General features: G+C 49.5%; 1 protein-coding gene across 13 annotated transcripts in view; it reads right to left on the reverse strand.

The window, feature by feature from the left end:
- ZNF618 (zinc finger protein 618) overlaps window positions 1–11,765 on the reverse strand; it is a 169,623-nt gene extending 157,858 nt beyond the window's left edge. For 12 of the 13 annotated variants that reach the window (XM_065853786.2, XM_065853787.2, XM_065853784.2 and 9 more), the window contains exon 1: window positions 11,580–11,765. In XM_065853786.2, coding sequence (XP_065709858.1) covers window positions 11,580–11,633 — 54 coding nt within the window. In that variant the 5' untranslated portion in view covers window positions 11,634–11,765. The remainder of the gene's footprint in view (window positions 1–11,579) is intronic. The other variant, XM_065853777.2, reaches the window with a different exon arrangement.
- Window positions 11,766–25,522: the final 13,757 nt, after the last annotated feature.

The following is a 25,522-nucleotide window of genomic DNA, read 5'->3' on the forward strand; positions in this document are numbered from 1 at the left end:
TCTGGGGATGGAGGAACGGGACCAAAGCTGCCAACGGCTTCAGCATCTCGTATAAACAGGGGAGAGGACACAAAACCATCGAGGGAACGTCAGAGAAACAAAGAACCTCAACCTGGGATAGGCCAGGAGCTGGTGTGGAGGGACAGATTCCCTCTGACTTGAAACAGAGACAGGGTAACACAGCACCGCAAAGCCCAAGGAAAATACCAGAGGATGGATTCACAGAGGTGTCCAAGAAGGGAGAAATGGTTGCAATCCAACATCTCACCTTCCCCACGCAGAATGGTTAATAGTTCTCACACAGAAATGAGTAACGGAGCCAGCGGCCTTGCTCTTCAAGTCAGCTCGGGGTCACATCTGAGACCCCTAAAGTATCTTCAGAAAGAAAATACAGCCCCAAATTCTTCGAGTTTGCAGCTTCCTACCAGAAAAATACAACAAAAATAACTGGGAAAAATTTAAAAGTTATGATGTCCCGAAAAAAAACCCCACCAGTTTCTGCAGTTTGCTTCTGAAACATTTCCTACTGCTTTTTTGGGTTTGTGGGATCATTAAAATAGCTGAGCTGGGAATGTCATTTACTTGGTTGGTTTTGCTAAGAAAGAGAACCTTCTGGGGTGGAACAGGGGCCATGTTTGTGTGCGTAAAATGGGGGGTTGTGAATAAAATGCTTTTTGTGAAGAAAACGGATCCAACTATTGATATGCAAAATAGACCAAATGATTATTTATATAACAAACTATTATAAAACAATCAAACTTTAAATATTAAAAAAAAAAAACGCTTTGGCAGAGAAGAAACTAAAATGTTCTGTTCCTGGTGCCAGAGGATTTCTAAATGAAAGTGTGTATTAACAGAATATATTCTTTGTATTTGTTGTGTAAGGGCTCTCTTGCCATAGAGAGTGTTAAGGTACAGGGACTGTTTTGGAAACAACATTGGCCTAACACTTGAAAATTACACAAATCCAGAGAAGACCAAGAATTTTTTTTGCTATTTTTGGGTGGGAGGAAGGAAGAGGTTTGAAAAATGTAAATATTCTCAAGCCATTTTTCCTCCAGAATAATATTTTGCTCATTATAATAGTCTCTTAACAGAACGAAACCCTCCTGTCCTGCAGAGCCAAGGGACAGGCTCAAGTCCACAGCATCCTCACAGCTGAACTGAGGAGTGCAGTCTGGATGAGCGGGTGGTGAGGTGACTGTGAACTGGCTGAAGGGAAGAACCAGAGAGTCGTGGTCAATGGGGCAGAGTCCAGTTCAGGCCTGGATCCAGTGCAGTGCCTCAGGGGGCAGTGCTGGGGCTGTATTATCCAATATATTCATCAATGACTTGGATGAGGGAATAGAGTGACTGTCAGCAAGTCTGCTGATGACACCAAGCTGGGAGGAGTGGTGACACTGGAAGCTGTGCTGCCATCAGAGACCTGGACAGGCTGGAGAGCTGGGTGGGGAAAAATGTAATGAAATAGAACAAGGGCAAGTGTAGAGTCTTGAATCTGGGCAGGAACAACCCCAGGTTCCAGTGTAAGTTGGGGAATGAGCTATTAGAGAGCAGTGTAGGGGAAAGGGACCTGGGGGTCCTGGGGACAGCAGGGTGACCATGAGCCAGCACTGGGCCCTTGTGGCCAGGAAGCCAATGGTACCTGGGGTGGGTTAGAAGGGGGTGGTCAGTAGGTCAGAGAGGTTCTCCTGCCCCTCTGCTCTGCTCTGGGGAGACCACACCTGGAATATTGTGTCCAGTTGTGGCCCCTCAGCTCCAGAAGGACAGGGAACTGCTGGAGAGAGTCCAGCGCAGCCACCAAGATGCTGAAGGGAGTGGAGCATCTCCCGTGTGAGGAAAGGCTGAGGGAGCTGGGGCTCTGGAGCTGGAGAAGAGGAGACTGAGGGGGGACTCATTCCTGGGGATCAATATGGAAAGGGGCAGTGTCAGGAGGATGGAGCCAGGCTCTTCTCGGTGACAACCAACGATAGGACAAGGCGGCAATGGGTGCAAACTGGAACACAGGAGGTTCCACTTAAATTTGAAAATAAATTTCTTCCTGGTGAGGGTGTCAGAGCCTGGCCCAGGCTGCCCAGGGAGGTTGTGGAGTCTCCTTCTCTGCAGACATTCAAACCCGCCTGGACCCCTTCCTGTGGAACCTCAGCTGGGTGTTCCTGCTCCATGGGGGGATTGCACTGGGTGAGCTTTCCAGGTCCCTTCAACCCATGACATTCCAGGATTCTGTAATTAGGTACCATTTTACTGACTTCACCACTTATGGGTAAAGTGAAGCACAAGCCTAATCCCCACAGGACTGGTCACTGAGTGACTTCCTAAGCAGAACAAAAATTAAAGCATTGAAGATTAAAAAAAAAACCAAAACAAAACAAAAACACACATCCTATGAAGAAAAGTCAAGACACAAATGGAAAATTCCTTCCTGGCTCCACGGATGCTAATTGTGTACCTTACGCTGGGAGCTGAACAGCATAAATGTCTATATATATATTTAATTAGGTTAATTTGTAAAACGTAGACATATGTCTGCTTAAAGTAGACAGGAACATTTCATTTGATACATTTTAAATATCACGTAATGAACTGCAATCACAAACACTGTTTTACGCTGGGGTAGGGAGGCCAAAGCTCAAATATGTACAATCAGACAAACAAACATCCACGGCGTGTGACTCTATCTCCTCCACGCCATTGGAAACCAAAAGCAAATGGAGAATTCTCAGCAAATCTACTTTTTTAGCAACTAAATCAAATAAGACTAAATTTAAAATTTAAATACATGCAGGGTTTCAGGGAAAGGGCCTCTTATTTCTCTTGATTCTGGGGGTGTTTTTGCTCATTTATGAATGGTGCCACTGTTTCCAGCGAGGATGCTCCAGGAGACTCCTGCATCCCTCCAGCATCAATTCCCGGGAGCGGGGATTGCATCACCGCCCTCACACCACGTGCGATGCATCTCGGACCCTGTGAACACACTCCAGATTATTCTGCCTCCATCTAATGCGATTTATTTGCCCAGATTTGCATGTTTTCTCCCTTGCCCGGTGTCCTCCCTGGCTGGCAGCAGGGGCTGCCTCTCTGGCACTGTCCTCACAAACCCCATTTAGGAGAAACGCTAATTCCAACTGCTGTTATCAACCAGCCTAATTTCTAGGCCTCTAAAATAAAGACAGATAAGAAGGTAAAAATATCCCTCCCTCAGAGTTAATATGTAGTATGTCTCAATGGTATTAACCACAACCTGATAACTGAAGCCACATGCCCCAAAGCAGCCTAAACATGACAGAGTCAACATACACCCAAGGATGCTCCTCCTGGTGTTCAATTATTAATTCCTTCGCTGGCAAAGTTCATTGCCAGCCCACACCAGGCCCACCCAGTGCCAAGCACCCATCCCAGCAGCCCCAGGGCCACCACTGCCATGTCCCGACCCGTCCTCTGGTGTCACTGCCACCGCGGTCATCCCAAGGATGCACCCGAGCATCGTGGGCCCTCGTCAACGGCATCACCCGACTGCAAAGACAAATCCCGCTGATTCCCAAGGGGATTTTCAATTCCCCTCTGCTACCAGCCCGATCCAAATCCTGCTGTGCCTCCCTGCACGGGTTTCAAAAACACACACAGAAATTCAAAAAGGTGTTTTGTTTCCAGGAAATAATTATCCTGTGTCCTTCCAGCCCTCCCTTCCCACCCTTAAAATTACAAATATCACAAATTCCGGTAAAAACTCAGGATTTGCAGCCCACAGACTAAAGCGGATCAGACCTCAAGTGACAGATCTACACCCAGAAAGCAGTAGCTGTTGTTGGGTTTCAACCTCGGGTCCCGCCGGGGCTGTCTGCACCCTGTTCACCAGGATCCTCTCAGTTCAGCTTCCAAACTACACCCAACAGTCTGCAGCCTTAATATAAAAATGAATAAATCACACAGATCTGCTGAAATAGGGTTTCGTTCTTTCTCCCCTTGTGAAGCCAAGTAATTAAAATAGTAATTAAAAAACCCTCACCAAAATACGGACAAGAGTGCACCCCAAAGCCTCCACAGCGCCCTGAGTCTTGGCCAAGGACCACGACGGTTCAACCCCCGTCGCTTGGGGTTTTCCTGCAGATCCCCTCCTGGCTCTCCCGCACCAGCAGAGTTGTTGGCTGCGGCTGCAGAGTTTTGAAAACTGAGGTTTAATACTTCTAAAAATAGGTCTAAGGCAATTAAATACTTGTACTAAAATTGTTCTTGACATACTGGAAGCAGAACCTAAATGACGGGCCTTCAACGCAAGCACGCCCAACTTCTGAAAACTCACTTGCGCTGCTATTTTCGGGCAGGAAAGGATACCTGCGCCCACGCGGAGGGAAAAATTAACGCTCAAAAAATTCCTCGCTGCTTGAGTGTATCTAGTAAAATGAAATCACAACAAGTATTAAAACCTGAAGACTTCGGAGATACGGCAGTGCCAGCGGGGCACGAGCGCCGGGACGTGACGGCGTTCGGCCCATTGCAAGAGCCTTGCTCAGTTCACCGCTGATGCAGAGGTCTGACAAACAGGGCTGTTCTCACTTCTATCAGTTGAACCTCGTGTGATAACACCCCTGGTTTCTGAAGCAGTGCAGAAGGCATCGATGGCTCCTTGAGCTCCTGCATTACTGACCCCAGCGCTGCCGAGCCCCTTGCTGGTTCGGACCCACCAGCCCACGCGGCACCCCAGACCCACCAGAGATGTGCACATCTCCATCGCTGAGCCTCTCAGACATGTCCAGATGCATGAACACATACACACACGTACTGATCCCTCCTGCACACAGTGAGTCCTCAACAGCTTCGGAAGCCTCTGCTCCATGTGCCAATGTTCACGTTTCCCTGTGTCAGCCCATTATCAGCACAGGTAAAATCTCCAGCCACCACTTTCCACTTCCAGCCTTATTTTTCACTTTACACCAGCCAAATATAGATGTGAAACAAACTGAAGTAAGGGTAATGGGTGCAAACTGGAACACAGGAGGTTCCACTGAAATTTGAGAAGCAACTTCTTCCTGGTGAGGGTGGCAGAGCCTGGCCCAGGCTGCCCAGGGAGGTTGTGGAGTCTCCTTCTCTGCAGACATTCAAACCCGCCTGGACCCCTTCCTGTGGAACCTCAGCTGGGTGTTCCTGCTCCATGGGGGGATTGCACTGGATGAGCTTTCCAGGGCCCTTCCAACCCCTGACATTCTGGGATCCTGTGAAACACTGTAAATTACAAGCAAGGCCTTGCCTACATAATCACTCCTCACAGGTAAAGTACACCGGGTAAACCGTTCCAAGCGCACCCTGAAGTTGCCTTGGCAATACAGGTGACAGAAATGCAGACAGAGGAGACCCAAGAAGAGCCACCCCAGCAGAGAAGCTGGTACGGTGAGCCCGGTCCCACCACCAAACACCATCACACACGGCCACCCCAGGCCCTTCACACGGGGACAGCCACGGGGGTGTGCACAGCCCCCCACCCACCAGCCCTGACCCAGAGCTCTCCAATTTCACCCCAAACGGGCCCAGTGGCCTCCACCTTCTCCAGAGGTGGCACAACTCCATCAACCCCAAGTCTCATCCCCCAGCAGGAGCCTGACACTCTGCCCTGACCTTCTCCAAGTCACTGGGGACTGGATCCACACACATGGGGGTACAAGCCTAGGAGTTCAGCTGGTCTGGCCTGCTCATGGGGGGCACAATGTGCCCTGTGCCCCGACACGCAGCCGCCTCATGCAGCACCCCAGCCGGAGCTGGCACGAGCGCCCACAGCGCAGTCAGTGAACCTGAGCTAACTGCCACCCAACAGCCAAAAACCTACCAATGTAGAGCACAAGAACCCTCCTACATGGGGACAGAGGTGGTTTAAGCCGGGGTACAGAGCCTGACCTGCTAATACCACTTCTACATAACTCACACCCTCAGTGCATCCTTCCCCAGATACGGCTCTCCAAACAAGAAACGTCTTCGCAGTTGACTTTCAAACAGTATGGAGGAGGATTTTCTCTGCTTAACCTCTTTTTTCTGCCAAGTCTCGCATCGCTTACTTTGGGAGCAACAGACACTCAAATAAGTAAAACCCAAGTAATGCAGGAAAGCCATCACACAGCTTGCTCAGAGCCTCCACGTGCATTTACACGCTTAGCAGTGTCAGTAGAGATCACCCATCATTTCAGTATCTAACCAGCACATGCACACTTCGGAGACCAGCAAAGCAGTTTCTCCATGGGAAGAGCCCAGATTGCCGACCCCAGCCCGAAGGGTCAACCAACGCTCAAGCTCAACTCCACACACCACTGCAGTCCCACCAACAGCAACAGAACGCTCAACAGGGGACAACAAACAGCGCCCAGGACTGCAGGAAGACAGATTCAAGATCTAAATATCCAACATCAACCAAGGGAAAGCAACCCTGCCTTTATAAACGCCCTATCCAAAGAGGGGCACATGGCAGCTTTGATGTCTCTGGCACACGTCTTGGAAAGCAACCTGCTCCACAGAAAGGGCATCTCCTCCATCCCTTCCCTTCTTCTTAAGACACGAGCATGTAGCAACAGTCCATCCCAGGACTCGCCGGAACGTGCAGCAGCTACAGGTGCATCTCAGCTTCCCAAGGAACCGGTGAGGATGGGAGGAACCAAGATGCTGCTCCAGCCAGAGCTGAACACGCCACCGTGGCCACCGGCTTTGTGGAGAACCAGCTGCCGCCGAAGCCACCCAGCAACTCATTATTTATGATCACTAAATTTTTGATTATGTCCCCAAATGAAAACCCCTCTCTACTTACATGTTGCATATTATATATATGATTTCCACTCCCTTTGCGCTACAACTTCACCCCACTCTCACCAGCGCGAACCGGGGTAACCACGTCCTGTGTCTCTCCCACGCAGGGCACGTGCCCAACGCCTCCACCGCACCCCAGGTGCCGCCTCCCTCCCTGCTCCCTCTTCCCACTCCTGGGGCCGGGGCTTAACAATTCAGCTCTCGCACAACAGCCGCTGTGACAAGTTACACCACAGCCATGCGCCGCCGATGAGAGACACATCGCAAATGGTTATTTTTCACATACTATCCACGGTAAACAGCGTCATTCATTTCTATTCCCTTGCTCCAGACAAATCAATGATTGTTAATGCAAAGTCAACACGTCCAGATGTAGTTTGCATACTAGTTAACCACTAAATTGGCGTCACATAGTACCAAATAATCAAGAGACATTCAAGGAACCAAACAAAAGCAAAAAGGAGGCAGATGACTAGCAATTAATCCATAAAAGACCGCTAAAAATTAGAAACTTCTTCCCCAGAAAACACAGTATGGCCAAACTGAATCCGTACACGTGAAATTCTAAATATATGTAATGCTAGATGCTCATAAATTCAGAAATTAGAGGAAATAAATATCTCCCGACCAAAAACCAACCACAGGCTCCAGTCGCGCTCGCCACCCCCTTCTGCTCCCCGCTTGGCCCGTTATGTACAAACTAATCCTGTGAACGGCACCTCTGCCCAGAGTGCTCTGCATGGGCAGCTCCAGGACCACGGGACCCCCTGCCCGCCTCGCAGCCCCCAGCACTATACTAATTGCTTCTGTGGATCTGAGCATGAACTGGGCAACACCAGCAGGTCATGGTGGGACACAGCAAACCCTCTGGTGGGTGCAACACGCTTCACGTACACACGGAGTCCCACCAAACACCCGGCTCGGGCGGCCACGCACTCCCCTACACGGATAAACCCGCACCGTGGAGTTCCAAAAATGAGAGGGATGTCCACGGGCGACATCCAAAGAATTGGGCGCAAATCCTGAATCCGCATCAGTGCAGGTTTCGACCCAAAAGAAAACAACAGTTAATCTCATTTGTAGAACACTCATTTCACGACCGCCCTTGCACCACTGCAAACTCGACTTGTGCATCGTGGGGGCCACGCGACTGCGCCCGCGAACCGAACCACTCACAGCGTGGCATCATGGCAGGGATATATACTTAAATTAATCTGGAGTTACACGAATAGCGCCGTAAGGTTTTATATGGTGCTCGAGTAAACATTATCTACTACTTTAATAATATTACGTCTATTTTCATCCTTTTCATCTCAGTTCTCTCACAAGGAATCTATCAGTATCGCTCTGTCAGGCTCCCTTCCTCCCCACCCCCCTCCCAGGCTGCCAAAGAGCAATTTGTAAAATGATAAATATTGATCAACTTTCTCAGAAATAAAGAAATAAGTAAATAAATAAATGGATACCCCTGAAAACAGACTGCAACGCAAAAAATTACAAAACTAAATGAATTTTCAAGCAGGAGGTTTCCCCTCGAAGGACACGGGCACGCAGGAAGGTTCGATTCAGAAACACATTATAACCTCGAGCGTGGCTTCTCCTCGCCGGCGGAACGGATAATGGAAGCTGTTGTTTAAAAGAAACTGATCTACACAGAGTTAAAGATTGCAAAGGTTGCGGTACGCACACCTACGGCATGACAGCATCCCCACAACTCGCAGCCCAGCGCCACGGCACCGCGTCCTCATCTCTGCAGAGCCGGGCAAACCCATTGCTGCTATCGACAGAAAATTCACCTATTCCCACAACGGCTGAAAACAGGTTAAACCAGATAGAAACGAGGGCCTTTTGAGTTTCAATTCCGGGGTTTTTTTCAGGAAAGCACGATAAACTTTAAAGATATCACTGTGAGCCAAAATGGAATATATGGTGTCATTTGTAATTAAAATGTGGCACCCATCGGTGTCCCCACCACCCCATGGCCACGGTGTCGCTGCCCAGGTCTCGGGGTGAGGGTGTGGGGTGGGGAGAGAAAAAGCAGCATCAGAACATCTTGTTTGGAGAAAAATGTACGAAACCATTAAAAAAATATATATAAAAATGACAGCTAAACAGTTTCTTTGGGTATAATCAGAGTAAGGGAAAGTTACGGGGTGCAGCTCAAGGATGGGGATTCTTGGAGTAGAATAATATGGAAAAGCCACCACGTTAAAGCTTCCCGGATAAAACCATGAATAAAATATTCTCCAGGACTGGTTAATCCAATTTAGAGCATTGTGTGTCATTTTTTACCCAGCTGTGCCACCCTGCTCTAACTGCACCACTGCTGCTCTGCCACCCCGCTACTCGCTTCATTATTTGCTAGAAAAGAGGTTCAGGAAGAGGGTGGGTCCTTGGGGGGGGGGAATAAATGCAAAAATAAGAATATGAAGTTGACATTTCAGACTCTTTTCTCCTCCACCCAAGAGTTATCCTGCTTGGCAAATTTTTTCCATCACCCCCCCACTTTGATCGACCCAAAATGTGAAACAAATCAAGGGGGGGGGGGGGGGGAGTGAAAAACACCCCCCGAATCCTGAATTCATCAGTCACTCCTGCTTAATTTCCAGTAAATATCAAGTTATGTTGAAATAAAATCAAAACAGAAAGAAAAACCCAAAACCCACAACTTTTCAGGGTTTGAGATTCAGATTGAAAAATTCATTCCGGATTGAAATTTAATTTCGGCGCCCGGATTTCGGCGTTCGCCCGCGGGCGTCTGGAAACGCGCTTCCGAGGTCACAACTCAAAAATGCCCTTTTTTCAAAGAAAAACTAAAAGGCAATAAAAAGAAACCCAAGTGCTGCAGCTGTGGAGCCAGCCATCTTGCTATTTTGTCCCCATTTTAGAGAGGAGACTGTGTCAAGGTTGGTAAAACTCAATGTTGACCTAATCTTCCCCTTCCTCTCCCTCCCCCAGTTTTGGGTGGAAAGGCCGTGTCTCTCTCCTCCTATTGCTTCTCTTCTTTCTTGAAACAATGCGTGTTTCGGTGCTCTTTTGTTATTTAGTTTGAAAAAGATCAATACCAAGACCCCAGGATTCAAGGGCAACCCTAAAATAACGAACCGGTGTGTGCACAGTCCCGCACTCACAGGCCCCCGGAACAGCAAAATAACAGCAACGCGGCAGCGTTTGAGGAAAGCAACAAAACCTGACCAAAATTAGGAAAAACAAGATTTTTCAATTCGATTCCAGCTTTATAGTGAGAATCAAGGAGAAAAAAAAAGGATTTTGAAATTGTGAAAATATCAGGGCTGAGCCCTTTAAATGCACTGAAGTTTAAAAAAATAAAATCAAAATCAAAATCTGCAATTATTTTTGCACAATATTGTTAATTATGCATATTTCTAATATCATGGCGGACCTTATCATAAAGCTGTGTAAATACTGGATTTCTGTGATCCACAGTACCTGGAGTTGTTACAGTGTGTTTAAAAAAAAGCGAAGGAAAAACACTGAAATCCCTTCTATGGAAATTTTCTTCTTTACAAAAGAAGTGGGAAATCAAATGTGGAAACTCTATTTTAATTATGCCGGAAAAAACCATCAGAAAAGCCAAGAAATTCCAAATTAAAACTGCCATCACACTCTTCATTTTGCTTGTCCTGGTGTTTCCCTGGCCTGTGTTTAGAACCTCATTGTTTCAGGGCAGTTTTGCATGAAATCCAAAAATCACCCAAAAAAAAAATAAAAAATTAAAAAAAAAAAATTTGGGTGTGTCCACAGCAATTTTTCAATGCTCTGATTTTCCTGCAAAAAATCCTCATTTGGAACAAATAACTTTAAGCACCGTAGCAAAAAAAAAGAGAGACTAAAAATTCTATTTGGCACAGCGTGCTGCACAAGTTCAAAATTACAATGAAGTACAATTCATAATTGCTCCGAAACAGCAATTCTCCCACTTTGCCAAACTCATCATTTCACTGCGGCTCATCCTGGGCTGCCCACCTCAAACTTGAATTACTCTCATTTCCAAGTATTCTGCTGCTCCCAGGCTCCGTTTTCCTCCAGAAAAAAGGATGGTGGGGGGAAAACCTGAATTCATTCAAATTCCAGCTTAATTTTCATTTACATATGAGCTGGGCTTTGCCTCCAAAGGCACAGAACTGAAATTTGCGGGGCGAACGGGGGCACCCGGGGACTGAGGCGGGGAGACCCCGGCCCCGAGTCGCCCCCCGGCCCCAACTTTCTTGAAAAATAAGAAATAGCAAAATATTTCCTTTTTTTTTTTTCAATTTTAATTTCTTTTTTTTATTTACGAAATAGTCTCCTCTAGGTGGCGTCGTTTTAATGGAAAAAAAAAAAAAAAAAGCTACCGTTCAGGAGGAAAATTAGAGAAGAAGGAAAAAAAGGGGGGGGGGGGGGGGAGAAAAAGCCCCGAGAAGGGGAGCGGGGGAGCGGCGGGAGGGAACCGGCGGGCCCGGAGCGCGGGGCCGGGCCGGCCGGGCCGGGGGCGGGCGGGCCGGGGTGCGGGCTCCGGCCCGGGCCGCGGCCGGCGGCTCGTCCCCGCCGACATGGCTGCTGGGCGCCGCTTTGTTTTCCGCCCCGGTGCGAAGGGGGCGGCGGGGCCGGTGCGGGCCGCGGCTGGTCCGGGGAGCCGCGTCCCGGCGGCGCCCCCCGCGCACTGCGCCAAAGCGCCGCCGGCCGGGGCTCCGCGACGGGGCGGCTGCGGCTGCCGCCCTCCCTCCTTCCCTACCCTTCCTCCCCGCTCCCTCCGCCTCCCCCCGGGGGACACGCCGCCCCGGCCGCCGCGTTACCTGCGCTCCCGTCGCCGCCGCCGCCGCCGGAGCGGAGCCGTCCGGCTGGTTCATGAGGCTGGGGCGGGAGGCAGGCGAGCCCCGCGCCGCCGGGGCCTGCGATCCGCCGCGCACAATGCCGGCGCCGCCGCCGTTGCCTCCTTTCCGCCCTCCCAGGAGCGGCGAGTGGGGGCGATGCCCCCGCTGCGCGGGTGGGCGGCTCGCCGGGCTGCTGCAGCCCCCCTTCCCCCCGGGGGCATGGGCCGGGGCGGCCGCCGCGGGCACGGGCGCTGCCGCTAGCGGCGCGGCGCGCAGGGCTGGGCGGGCGCCTCCCGCTGCCGAGCCCGCGCCGCCATCACGAGCCGCTCTGGGGGCAGCTCCAGCCGCAGCGCGCTCGCAGCCAGCGGCGCCGGGAGAAAGGGGCTGAGTCTGGCCCAGCGCGGGAGCCGCGCCGCGCCGCCGGCCGGCCCCGCGCTGCCCTCCGCCCCCGCGCGGCCCCGGCCCGGCCCGGCCCCGCGCCGGCCACCGCCGCGCCGCGGCCGCACAGCCCGGCCGCCGCCGCCCGGCGGGCGCGGGGCCGCTCCGCGCCGTGGGGCCGCCGCCGCGGCGCCCCCCGTGGGGTGGCCCCGCGCGGGAGACGTCGGAGGGGGGTGCGGACCCCGGCCCGCGCCCCGGGGCGGCCTCGTCCCGCAGCCGGGCCCCCAGCAGCCCGGGCAGGGCTGTGCGGTCGGGGCCAGCGCTCGCCAGTGCGGCCCTGGCCTGGCGTCGAGGCGGCCTCGGGGCCGGGGTGCCGGGGGAAAGCCCGGCGGGCTGTGGCCGGGGTGAGAGCACGGGGTCCGCCACGGGGTCTCCCGGCTGCTCGGGAAGGGCCGGTCGTGCCTCGTGACCGTCGAGCGGCACCACGGGGCCTGCGGGAGGCCCTGGGGCGAAGCAGGACCCGAGGGGACGGACGGGGCTGGCCGAAGGCTCTGGGCACGTCGGCGCTATTCGCGCTTCCCCTGCAGCACGCGCATCGTTGGAAGCACCGTCTGCGCTCTCAGTTGGTGCCCCCAGATGTTGTTCCCCCCAGGTGTTCGAAAGCCGTTTCACCATGATGCAAAACGGGAGAAAAGGCTGTCCCCACCCTTATGTGAAACTCATCCCGACACCCTCTCCCTCCACAAAGAGCTTTTACTCAGCATGTGCTCAGGATGCTCCGTGAGCAAACTTTGCTGTTTTCTACCAGAACGAAAAAAAATGCAGTGCATTTCCTTTTCTTGAAAACATAAAGCACTAGCTATAAACATAATTACAGCTCATGCATACCTGGTGTTTTCTTCCCTTGTGAAGAACTGCCAAAATTAGTTATTAATAGTATTAATAAAATAATCTGAACTCGTGGATTCCCCCGGCCCGGCCCATGAAACCCACTTTCCCAAGAGCTCCACGAAGCTGGAAATTTGTGGGGAGTCAAACGCTGATTTTGTTCTCGTTGCCCAGACTAAAGATAGCTTCAGAGAAATTGCAAAACACCGATTTTATTTTTCTTGATATCTTTCATGCAGATTTCATTCCAAAACGCTGTACAGCCAGATAATGTAATTACAGAGCTAAATAAAAACAAAGGGGCAGGGGAACTGGTGGAGACGTTGGGCAGGGGAAGATGTTTTCCGAATGAGCTTAGAAGGGATGTGGGAAGTCAAGAGGCAAAAACCGCTCATGAGGCTCTTTCACCCCAGTGTCAGTGTGAACAGGAGCCAGAAGGAATCCCCCGTGGGCCAGAATAAAGCAAAACAGGGTGTTTAGCAAATTGTTTGAGGGAGGTTGGGGAAGAAATGCCGCTCTCCTGTGGAGCTTGGGGGATGGGAAGGCACAAAGAGATCCCCTCCATAGCCTTTGGAAAACCTGCTCACTGCTCTCCTCAACAAAGTCAGAGCCTGCAGAGAAAAGGTCTCCACCCCTCTGTGTACCAGGATGTCTAAGGGCCCATTTGGAGCAGTCACCTTGTGCTTTTAAGTGGCTTCAGCTGTGGAGGATCCATCAGGACTCATGGTGACTTGGCCAACCATTCCTTGTCCAACCATTTCAGCAACCTCCACTGCTGGAAGACAAAACCATGACTCAAGTCTAGCCTAACCCTGCTTGGCTCCGTTTGGTGCGTCTGTGACCTGGAAGGAGCCTCCTTCCACCCCGTGTCCCTGAGCCATGTAGGTAAATCATCCCTTTGCCTTCTTTTGGGGTCTTTCTCGCCCCTGAAAGGGCAGTGTTTGAGCTCTCCAATCTTCCTCAGCCCAAACCTTCTCCCATTTCTTCTGACGATGGACACAGAAGAGACGCAGGAATCAAGCAGCAGCCAGGGAGCTGCCAGAAGCACCGACCAGCTCTTCTTTTTCATGTGTATTTTTGAGATGGCCTCACAGTGTGCTTTGGCCGTCCAGCTAACGTTACCATTGCGCTGGGTGGTGGGCTTGGGGCTCCACAGGAGAGAGTTGCCAATTCGTGGTCAGATCTCAGAGTCTGAAGCCTTTCTTCCAAGATTTGGCTGCTGGTTGGTCTTGGCTTTGTGAAACCAGCCCTCCAAACCCAGCAGGTGTTTCTGCTGCTGAGCATAGATTTCATGCAGTTTGCACACAACAAATAGCTCCAAGTGGTGATCCCTGAAGAACCGCCTGTTCCCCTCTGTCAGGGGGAGGTCTAATGCAGAATTTCTGCGAGTTGGGACATTTTGAATTAGGAAATTTCTATTGATTAGGTTTAAGGCGTTCCAAGGAGGTTTTAATCCTGGCAGGAGGAGACAGCCATTGTGTCACTCAGGCTGAAGTCCCTCGTGATGGGCTGGGCTTTTCTCCTGTGTGTTGGGGACAGAAGTTTCAGCCGTGCCAGCCTGACACTCCAGTAGCATTTGGTGGGCTCTTCTGTCCTGACTGGTTTTTGCTTTATCTCTCAAAACTTCCTCATGACCAGTGACCAGAGCCTGAAAACCCACATCCTTACTTTTTCAGTGCCCTCAGACCTTCATTGGGTGACAACTACTGATGGGCCCATTCCATCTGGGAGGTCTCCTCCCCACATTTCAAAACCGATTTTCCAATGAAGATCAATCTCTTTTTCTCTTTATTCCCGTTCCCAGTGTCTGCAGGCGGAGGGCACAGCAGGACTCACCCCCCCACAGGATTCCCTGCTTGGGAGCCTTAAATTCCTCCCAGGACCTCGGTGTCCATGTGGCACCGGTGACTCAGTGTCTTCTCTCTGCTTTCCTGTCTGTACAATGGGGCAGCATCAATGATCCCCCATTCCCAAGGAAGCTCTGTGGTCATTGCAGACTGGAAATGCCATCCTGGTGGGAACCCCATGCTGGAGGAGCTGGGGTCCCAGCTGCGATAAACCGATTTGATAATATGATTAAAGACTATTATAACGCACATACATACAAGGGCTGGTTCTGCGAGCTTGATAATCTTTTGGTGTGCTGTATTTGCCTGTATTGTCCCTAATGTGTATTTAAGCCAGGTGGTACAAGAAGCTTCTATTCTGTATGAGCGTTGCAGCCCGCACAGCATCTGTCACGAGTGATGGAGCACCCGGGGAGTTTGGGTGCTGCGGCATAGACTTGTGCTTGAGCTATTGTGTTCAGGACTTTGGTAACAGGAGAAGGCTGTTGAGTGAACAAGAGCCAGGGGGAGATGCCACTCAGCTCACAGAAAGGGTGTTGCAGCGCACAACTAAATCCATTTTGCAGAAGTACTGAGGATAAAGCCATGACACACCGGAGGTGAAGCCTGACAAGGCAATGAGGATTCAGTATGGGGCACTTGTGCTCTGTTTCCAGCAAGGAGTCTCTTTGAGGGGTATGTGCTCAGTAGTTCGGAGGAGAAAATTATTGGTAGTGGTCTGCTCAAGGTGTAAATCTAGAGCTCATGACCTTCTTCATCCCACCACAGCGCTGGCTTATCTGACACGGGGGATCCCTCTGTTTTGGTGCCCACTCCAAGGTTTGAACTCTGTGTCTGCACCACTGAAGTCGAGCCCCACGCCAGGGCAAAATGCTGAACACTGCTTATATGCTGCCATAAATAAGGCAGAGTCGGCAAACCACAATCAGGAAATGGCAAAAGCACTATTTATAAGCACCGCTATCTGCAAAGATACGTGTGAGACCAGCAGAAAAAAATCCCCATTTCACTCTTCCTGACCCCAGCGCTCTCTATTTGCTCCACTTCGAGGTATTAAAGCTCATCAGAAATGTTTGCCACGGGTTACATAAAAGGAAATGTTGGGCTGTATTTGTCCTTGTCAGCACTGAACTGCTCCTTCCCTCTCCAGCCGTGATCCTTTTCGTCCCCTCCTTTGCTGGGACCATCTGTGCTCTGAGCACGGGCTGCCAGTGCCCCCAGGTCCCTCTGAAGGGTCTGCGACGATCAGATCCCCAACCCAGACTGGTGCTCTCTGCGGTGGGCTGATACCAATAATATACCAAATAACCAGTTCGGTGGAACAGGAGCCCCAAAACCATAAGGTTTTAGGTCCTATACTTTTCCCTGCAGGATGATTAACATTTGCATCAAAACCTCTTCAGAAATCACGGCAGCTGAGTTGTTAGGATCAGCTCTGTTTGGGTGATAACAATGAAACCCCATCCTGGGGACACTCTGGTGAAAGCCGGAGCCTCAGAGTGCGGAGCCGGTGCTGTGATTTGGGACACACGCGGTGCTTTGCTCCCCTGTTCTGAGAGGTTTTGGGAAGAGGCCGGAGCTGTGCACATCTCAGAATTTCAGGAGCAAACACAAGGGTGTGAGAGCTTTTATAGGCATGCGAGTGCATATTTTACCTATGTATAAAAAAGAAACCTTTGGTTTTAAAAGCATTAAAACTGTATAAACACAACACTCTCCGGAGCAAACTGCAAAGCAATAAAACCCCAAGCTGTGGGGCACCTCTTTAATGATGGTACAACACATTTCTGCTGGCGGGGAGAGGTTTATTGCTACGACAAAGAGCAACAGCCACCTCCCAACATGGGAATCCTCCCTGCCTTTACCTGGCGGTGCAGGCAGCAGGTCCCCACTTGTGGGTTCACCAGATGGGTGCTTGGCCACCACACTTTATGGGAGGAGGATGCTCGGAGCCCATCTGCTCTCCTGGGGGCTGCACCAGAGCCAAGGTCTGGGTGTGAGGGCCATGAGCAGAGCTTGAGCAGCTCCGCCTTGTCCTGGAAATGTGGGCTGGGCTGGAGGAGAAGGTCCCGTTGTGTGGATGAAACCCGCCAAGTGCAGCAAACCTGGATGAGAACCCAGGAGGTGTTCAGCACGGGCACACGGATGTGACGGGGCTGCGTGTTGTGGCGCGCGTTGTGCCAGGGATTGTGTTTGGCAGAAAAAGGTGTCTGAGAAAATTCAGACACCGTAGCAAAGAATCTTCATAAACTGGATTTAAATAATAGATTTAGCTGAAAATCCCCAGAGGACAGGTTTTTTATCCGCACATCAGGTGCTGTAAGCTTAGAAAAAGATAAGAAAATGTTCCTCAGACAGAAAAGGTTGAGTTTCTGCTTTAATTGAAAAATGCTATGCAGCGTCGATATTCCTAAAGACATGTTATGTTAAGAAAGAGTTTATACTGAGAGATGTATCACCACTATTTTGGGGTAAATTAGATTAAAGTGATTTGCAGTTATCCCCGTGTTAAGCAGTATAAACGGAGGAAATTGAAAGTTAAAGTTGTACTTAAAAGAAGCGCCGACAGCTCAGTGAGGAGTTCCTGACTCCGCTCTGCCATAACACACAACCGTCGGCTGAGTATTAGAGCGGAACTGTAGCTTTCTGGGCCCATAATCAGATTCATCTGTCTCTTCTTTACAGTGTCATGGCAGAGCAGAATTAGGAATATTTGCATGCCTTAAACTGAGTCTTTCTGCTTTAATTGTGTAATTATGGAAATCGCTATTTAGGGATCCGTAGTTAGGGCTACGTTGAATTTTGCACTTCAGGCAGGCACAGAATCTCTTTGTTAAAGAGTATTCCCTGCAAAACCACAGCATCTGCGTTTTGAATATCGAATACATGTCCTGGCCGCGTATTTGCAAACTCATTAATTAACTTATCAGTTAAAACTAATTAAAAATCGGTCCTTTAACAAATCTAATGCATTGTGTCAGACCTGTCTTTTTTTTTTTTCCTGAAGATCCTATTAACAGAATAATGCAGACCCTGCAACCTTCCTGTGTAATTAATACTCACCGAGTCCTTACACATAAATTTCACTTGGAGAATTTATTTTACAACGAGTGGTCTCTTACGAGATTATACTGCAGTGCTGAAAGTTTGTTAACCTGGTTTGCGAGGTTTTCCTTCAGATTCCCGTACAGATTTGCCTTCCAGCCCTGGGCCCCAGCGCAGGGTCACCAGTGGAATCCCAGCCCCGTTTGCTCTTGTTGCTCGACCGGAATGAAGCTCCACGGAGCAGCGAGTTCTGGAGCTTTGTGGCTGCTCTGGAGCGACACGGAGCAGCCAAACACATGGGAGAGTCAACCCATAAGCATTAGTTTGAATAATGAGGACAAGCTGTCTTTTAAAGTCATTATAACACCTTTGGTACATTGTGTGTGGGCCACGGGGTGGAAGGTTGAAAAAGTGAAGTATTTCCTAACTATTATAGGGCAATTTTAACTATTATAGAGCAACAAAGATGCTGAAGGGAGTGGAGCATCTCCCGTGTGAGGAAAGGCTGAGGGAGCTGGGGCTCTGGAGCTGGAGAAGAGGAGACTGAGGGGGGACTCATTCCTGGGGATCAATATGGAAAGGGGCAGTGTCAGGAGGATGGAGCCAGGCTCTTCTCAGTGACAACCAGTGATAGGACAAGGGGCAATGGGTGCAAACTGGAACACAGGAGGTTCCACTTAAATTTGAGAAGCAACTTCTTCCTGGTGAGGGTGGCAGAGCCTGGCCCAGGCTGCCCAGGGAGGTTGTGGAGTCTCCTTCTCTGCAGACATTCAAACCCGCCTGGACCCCTTCCTGTGGAACCTCAGCTGGGTGTTCCTGCTCCATGGGGGGATTGCACTGGATGAGCTTTACAGGGCCCTTCAACCCCTGACACTCTGGGATTCTGTGATTCTGTGATATTTTTTACCATCGCAGGTAGAATGTACTAAATATGTGGCTGAGCTGGTGTAATTATTTTCATTAGCGTTCACCTGAGGTGCTTCAAACCATCCACTCACAGCTTCACCTTGCTGAGTAATGTGTCCATCACAGGTACACACCAGTAAAACCCTTTGTGCCGCCACCGCAGGCAGCATCGCCCTAAAAACAGCCCATAAACTTCCACAGGCTGAGTCGAGACAAAGAGCCCGACCAAAACGTAACATATTGTCATTTATAATCCCGCCACAGCTGCTGAGCCGCTGCGGGTGAGTCCGGGCTGCGCCCAACCCGGTTGTGCAAGTGGCAGAAAATTGCGGGTGCTCAATGAAAGGCACCGAGTAAAACTTGGGATTTCTTCAATGGTAACAATGACTAGTATTTCTCAGCTCTTACCGAAGTTTGTTACTCTAAATTAATCTCTAAGGATTAACAGAGAAAAGAAAAGGTTAAATCAGGTATGTCAGAAAAGGACACATTGAACAGCGCATTTTAAAAACGAAGCGGCGGCGTGTTGAGTGAACTGTGCTGGGTTTCCCAATGACATCGGCTTCGATAAAGAGAATCCCATTTGCTCCCCGAGCACCTGTGCATTAGCAGTTCACAGCAATTATGATTTTACCCCATCTTGGTGGCTCCTCGGCCGGTCGGGAGCCTCCGGTTCAATGGCGGAGCCGGCAGCCCCTCGGCTCTCACCCTCCCATTAACAAACTGCAAACGCAACATTAAATAATAGCGACTGCATCCCAGCGAATAAACAAATAAATATTTCCAGTGCTTTATTAATAGAATTTTGACAGCTTCATTAGGTTGGTGAAATTTCAAGATACTTAATGAAATAATGCTTCATCCCTTGGCTTGTGATATAAATTGTAATGAAATGCGCAATTCCAATTCATCACCGACAAACTGAGATGCTCTGCTCAGAAGGCACTATCGCACTGCCAAGGTTTTTATTTCCCCGACATTATGATCTTAACAATTTTATTTTAACAGTTGGAACGGTAGCGCCCAATAAGTTAAACAGCAGAATAAAAGATCCCTCTAGAAGGAAAAAAAGTATATGTTTAGGTGGAAGAGACTTCAGCACAGATTATGGGTTGTTTTATATTCTAAATATGACATATTAATATCTACTCATTTAATACTATAATTTTTTTAAAGTTCCTTTCACTGCAAGGTGATCTTTATTTCTCTGCAAATTGCCTTGTGGAATCCCCACTTGTGCAAATGATAAGTGACTGCTGCATAGCAAGAGCTAAATGCTCCGGAGCTCAATGGAGCTGCCCTTAAATGAACAAAGTAAATGGAAAAAAATTAAGTAGAATTAATATTATTAAAGATAATAATATAAATTATTAGTAGTATTCTATTAAGGTCAGATTAATCCCACTACAATTCAATTGGAATAATACATGCAATTTATGCAATCACAAATGTTTTAACATTTAAATTACCTTTTTGGCATTCTGGAAACCTGTGTTTTACATTCTGGAGGAATGTAAAATATACTTCCCGGGGCCAAGACCAGACCCCCCGATCCGCTCCCCACCCGGGGGTCCCGGGCGCCCCGGGGCCGGGCCGGGCCGGGGGGGCAGCGCCAGCAGCACCGAGCGGCACTCGGCCCCCTCTAGGGGCTAAAGCACGAATCGAGGGCTGGAATCCGGCTGCAGCCTCTGGTCCTAAGCTGGTCCCTTGATCCTAAGCTGGTCCGTTGATCCTAAGGTGATCCCTTAATCCTAAACTGCCCCCTTGCTTTTGGATGCTGAGATTTGCAGCCCTTGGCTGCAGCCCTGGGGTACCCAAGGGACAGGGGGATCTCCTGCCCCTACAGCACTGCCAGTGATGAGTTCAGAAATCATAACATAAACCTGTATGCTTGGCTTAGTCTGCAGAGGATGACATGCGAACGTAGCGTGTTTGCCGGGATCACACTGTCCCATGGTTGGGAAGCTGCAGGCTCAGCATCTCTGCCCTTGTGTTGGTACCGGGGACCCCACAGGGAGCTGGTCTCTGCTCCCCAGGAACAAGCGCCAGGACCAGAGGAACTGGACCAACTTGCACCAGGAGAGGTTGAGGTTGGATGTGGGGAACAATTTCTTCCCCAAAGGGCTGTGGGGCATTGGAACAGGCTGCCCAGGGCAGTGCTGGAGTCACCATCTCTGGAGGGTTGGACAGACAGACATGAGGTTCTCAGGAACACGGTTTGCTGGTGGACTTGACAGTGTTAGGTTTATGGTTGAACTCGAAGATCTTAAAAGTCTTTTCCAACCTAAATGATTCTGTGATTCTATGAAAAAGGCACAACTCCAAAACACAAGTATCAGATTGGTTTTCTCTAGTGGGGATCAGTGTGTCCTGGTATTTGCTAAATAGCTGATCACAGAATCCCAGCCTGGTTGGGTTGCAGGGACCTCTGCAGATCCCCAGCCCAGCCCTGCTCACCAGGGTCACAGAGCAGATCACACAGGTGGGTCCAGGCGGGTTTGAATGGCTCAGAGAAGGAGACTCCACACCCGCTCTGGGCAGCCTGGGCCAGGCTCTGGCACCTCCCAGCAGAGAAGTTTCTGCTCATGTTCAGATGGAGCCTCCTGTGTTTCAGTCTGTGCCCGTTGCCCCTCACCCTGGCGCTGGGCACCACTGAACAGAGTCTGCTCCATCCTCTGACACCCACCCTGGAGATATTTATAAACATTGATCAGTCAATCAATAAATATGTCTTTGGGAAGGCACCAAAACCTCAAGGTCTCCAAAGCTGCAAGTTTGAAAACCTCCCTCCAGTCAGAGAGGTGCACAGGAGATGGTCCCGCAGCTCCAAGGTGTGCAGTGTTGCTCCCTGCCCCACCTGCAGCAGCTGGAACTGAAACCTGCTCGGAAATGCTTTGGATTCGTTTGGGTTATCCAGGGAGCTGAACAACTTGGCAAAAATCAGCAACTTTACATTTTACCAAATACAACAGGTTTCTGAAGCAATTGTCTTTCTCCCTTCTCCACTTGCTGGAGAGACTGGAGGCTCTTTGAGACAGGGACCATCTTCTTTGATGTTTGTCCAAGGGCTGGCAAGGAAGCCCTGCTCCCAAGGGGCATCTCCTGATACTGTAGAAATGCAAATAATAAGACAGTAGCAAAATTTTAACTCAGAAGGAGTTTTGTGGCTGTCTGCGGGTGCAGGATCCATCTTCGCTCATTCTGCAGCTGGACAGTTGCACAGTCACCGTAGTTGGATGGTGACACAGTTGTGGGCTTACAGATTGAATCCAGTTCCATCCATTTTGCAAGTTCCTTGTGTGCCGAGGGGCTGTTGTCTCATGCTGGGCCTGTGGAGGAACAACACCAAAACCACCAAAACCCTCTGCAAGGGCCCTATGCCCCATCACCATCGCACCCTCTGCCCACAGCACCGGGCTGTGGGAGCTGGTGCAGCTCAGGGACGAGGCCAGTGCCCAAGTGCCCATGACTCTGGTAGCATGGGGAGCAGGACAGCGTGGAGAACCTGGTTACAAGCTCAGGTAGACACTTGGGCACGGACACAGTGGTGGTGGTGGCACAGCTGTGGCTTCACCAGGAGAGGGACCCATCCTACATGCGGACAACCCCTCCATTCCATCAGTGTGAGCTGCGGTGGAGCCCCACACCAACCCTGTTCTCTACATCATTGCTTCTTGCAAGGGTAAATACATCAGAGATTGCAAGGGGTTCAGCCACTTTAATAATGGTGGTTATACAAATAATCTTGGGTTTAGATTAAAAATAATCATAATTTGGTTTGCTTTTTACAAACTGTTCTGCAAGAGTAGGCCAGAAGCCAGCAGCTGCCCCTAGATAAAATCTATATGAAGTCCGAGAGGGCAATTTGCCATGATTTTTAAAGACATGGTTTTTAAATACTGTAAGTGCAATGACAGCACACAAGCTAAGGAAACATGGCAATCTGTGGCACAGCTCAGGGCCGTGACCGAAGGGTGGGCAATGCCCCGTTTCCGAGGGTCCGGGCAGTGTGTGATGCACCGTTCGCAACACTGCAGAAAGCTCTCGGAGGGAAAAATCTTTCGTAGAATCTCTAAATTGAAGTTTCCTCCAGTGCCCCGAGGAGCTCATGAGCTGCTTGACCAAGACAATGACACACTGACATTTTGGGATCTTCTCTGTGTCACTGTTATTAATTTTGAGATCTAATTTTATCATTTTTATCACATTTTTTTTTCAAGTGGCCGGTATGTACCACAATTAGGGTTCTTTTTCTTGTTGATAATAACAGCTCCTATTATCTATAACTCATCAGCTACATTTTTCTTTAATGCATTTGGCTTCCCTTATCAATTTTCTAGCTACTCAGAAATGTTAAATTATCTTGATTACTATTTTTCCCTCTTTTCCCATTCTTTATATGCTGTTTTCTTTTCTAATTGCTGCTTTCATTTTCACCTGGAGAGATCTCAAAATCAAACACCATTCTTTTAAAATTATAGCAGAAATACAACTTTTTAGCCAGGTTGTGAACTCTTTGTGGGAACTTTTCATTTCTCACTCATTTACTTATGTGTTTGGTTTTCTTCCCAGGGAGTTTCACTCATCTCTTTATTCAGCTTCACAGATCCAGGGAGAAGCACCAGGTATATATTACTGCTTGGGACTGTCTTTTATTATCCCATAATTAATGTAATCAGGTCATGATCACCGGTCTCTAGGCAACCACCGATTTCTAGTTCAGTGATCAATTCATCTTTATCCATCATAATAAGATCTAAAATAGAATTACCTCACGTTAGGTGCCATCCCGTTTCTGTTAGGAAATTATCATATATAATTTTTAGAGATGCCACTGATGTTTCATTACTGCCTGCAGGAGGTCTCCAACATTTACCTCCCACAATAATGTCCTGTGGAAAAGGGCAATTTTTCTTTTGATGCCCCACGGAGAGGTGCACCCGGCATGGTGAATGGTGGCACGAACCACCCCGCACCCAGGCTCTTCCCACAACAGGAGTTAACACGTTGCACCACGCGCATGTTACCGCTTATCAAAATAACAACAATTGCCACTTCACAGAATCACAGAATCAACTGGGTTGGAAAAGCCCTCAGAGATCATCCAGTCCAACCCTTGGTCCAACTCCAGTCCATTACCAGATCATGGCACTAAGTGCCATGGCCAATCTCAGTTTACAAACCTCCAGGGCCGGTGAGTCCAGCACCTCCCTGGGCAGCCATTCCAATGCTGACCACTCTCTCTGCACGGAATTGCTTTCTCATCTCCAGCCTCAATTTCCCCTGGCAGAGTTGAAGCCCATGCCCCCTTGTCCTATTGCTGACTGCCTGGGAGAAGAGCCCAATCCCCCCTGGCTAGAACTGCCCTTCAGGTCGTTCTAGAGAGTGCTGAGCTCACCTCTAAGCCTCCTCTGCTCCAGACTGAACAAGCCCAGCTCCCTCAGCCTCTCCCCATGGGTCTTGTGTTCAAGTCCCTTCCCCAGTCTTGTTGCTCTTCTCTGGACCCGCTCCAGCACTTCAATCTCTTTCCTGACCTGAGGGGCCCAGAACTGAACACAACACTCCAGGTGTGCCCTTGTCCTGCTGACCATGCTTTTTTTGACTTTTTCCTTTCATTTATGGCCAGATAAGATGGCACAACTATTTATTCTCTTTGTATTCCTTCCTGTCTTGCTTCAATATGCTTGTGACAGCTGAGCTTCTTCCTGTGAAGATCCTCCCACCCTCCATGAGACCCTCCAACTTACCTCATCCCCTTCGCTGTGCAACACAAGGCAAGCACAAACCATCGTGGAATCATAGAATCCTAGAATCACAGAATCATTTTGTTTAGAAGAGACCCTCGAGATTATCGAGTCCAACCACATCTTAACTCTAGCATTAAACTATGGACATGACTGGAAGAGCTTCACAATTGCATCTCCACCAGAATAATGGAGGGAATCCCATCCAGCCCACCTGTAATTGTTGATTTATAAAGATGCTTTGAAATATTTTTGATCAGTTAGGGTAATTCAAAATTTTGAGAAGTGTAATGAAAAACGGCGATGTAAAAAATCAATCTTATTGAATATAACTGACTTTTAATTCAACATTGTCACTGTATTTTTATCCATTGTTACTTCTCTTGGTTGGTTCTAGACTGAAAAGAGACTGCAGTTGGTCTTTGAAGCTGAGATTGCATCTTCTCTCCATGCAGATACTGGGAAAGAAGTAATGTAATAGTAATACTCAGTTTCACAGGGAGTCCTTCGTTATCAGCAGATCCAGGGTTGGAATAGAGCTGGTGTCTCCTGCAGCCAGGAAGGCCAGGGTAAATCTGCTGAAGCTTCTGTCCTGATGTGGACAGGACACGTGTGATCCCAGGAGGTGAGGAGCAGCTGAGCCCATCTGCGCTCTCCAGCTTCCAGTGGGGGGTTCTCCAAGGCTGGTGGAAACCAACATGCCGAGCATCTCTCCTGGATGTTCAAAGAGCTGACATGAGCACGTCACCCACTTCCACTCATGACAAATATTGCACCTTGCCTTGGCAGCCCCATGGCAGGGGCTCTGTGTCGTCCCCTGCTCTATAGCTGCTAAACACCACGGTGTGTCCCCTCCAAGGGCAGGGTAGGAGGTGGGTCTCTGCCCTTACTCATCGCTCTGTCTCAGTGTCCCACTGGCAAATGAAAACGCTAAAAATCAGCCTCCTGTGTGGGATTCTGCAAGGAAATATTTTCAAGACTGTGTCAGGCTGCCTGGACGGAGGGCTAGAGAGATAGCTAGATGAAAAATAGTTGGAATAATTATTTGAAAATCAATAGCTGCCTGAAACAGCAATCAATTGACCTAGAGACATTTCAAAATGAGATCTGTACTGAC

This window comes from Patagioenas fasciata, chromosome 20 (assembly GCF_037038585.1).
Source record: "Patagioenas fasciata isolate bPatFas1 chromosome 20, bPatFas1.hap1, whole genome shotgun sequence".
NCBI classification, from domain to species: Eukaryota; Metazoa; Chordata; class Aves; order Columbiformes; family Columbidae; genus Patagioenas; species Patagioenas fasciata.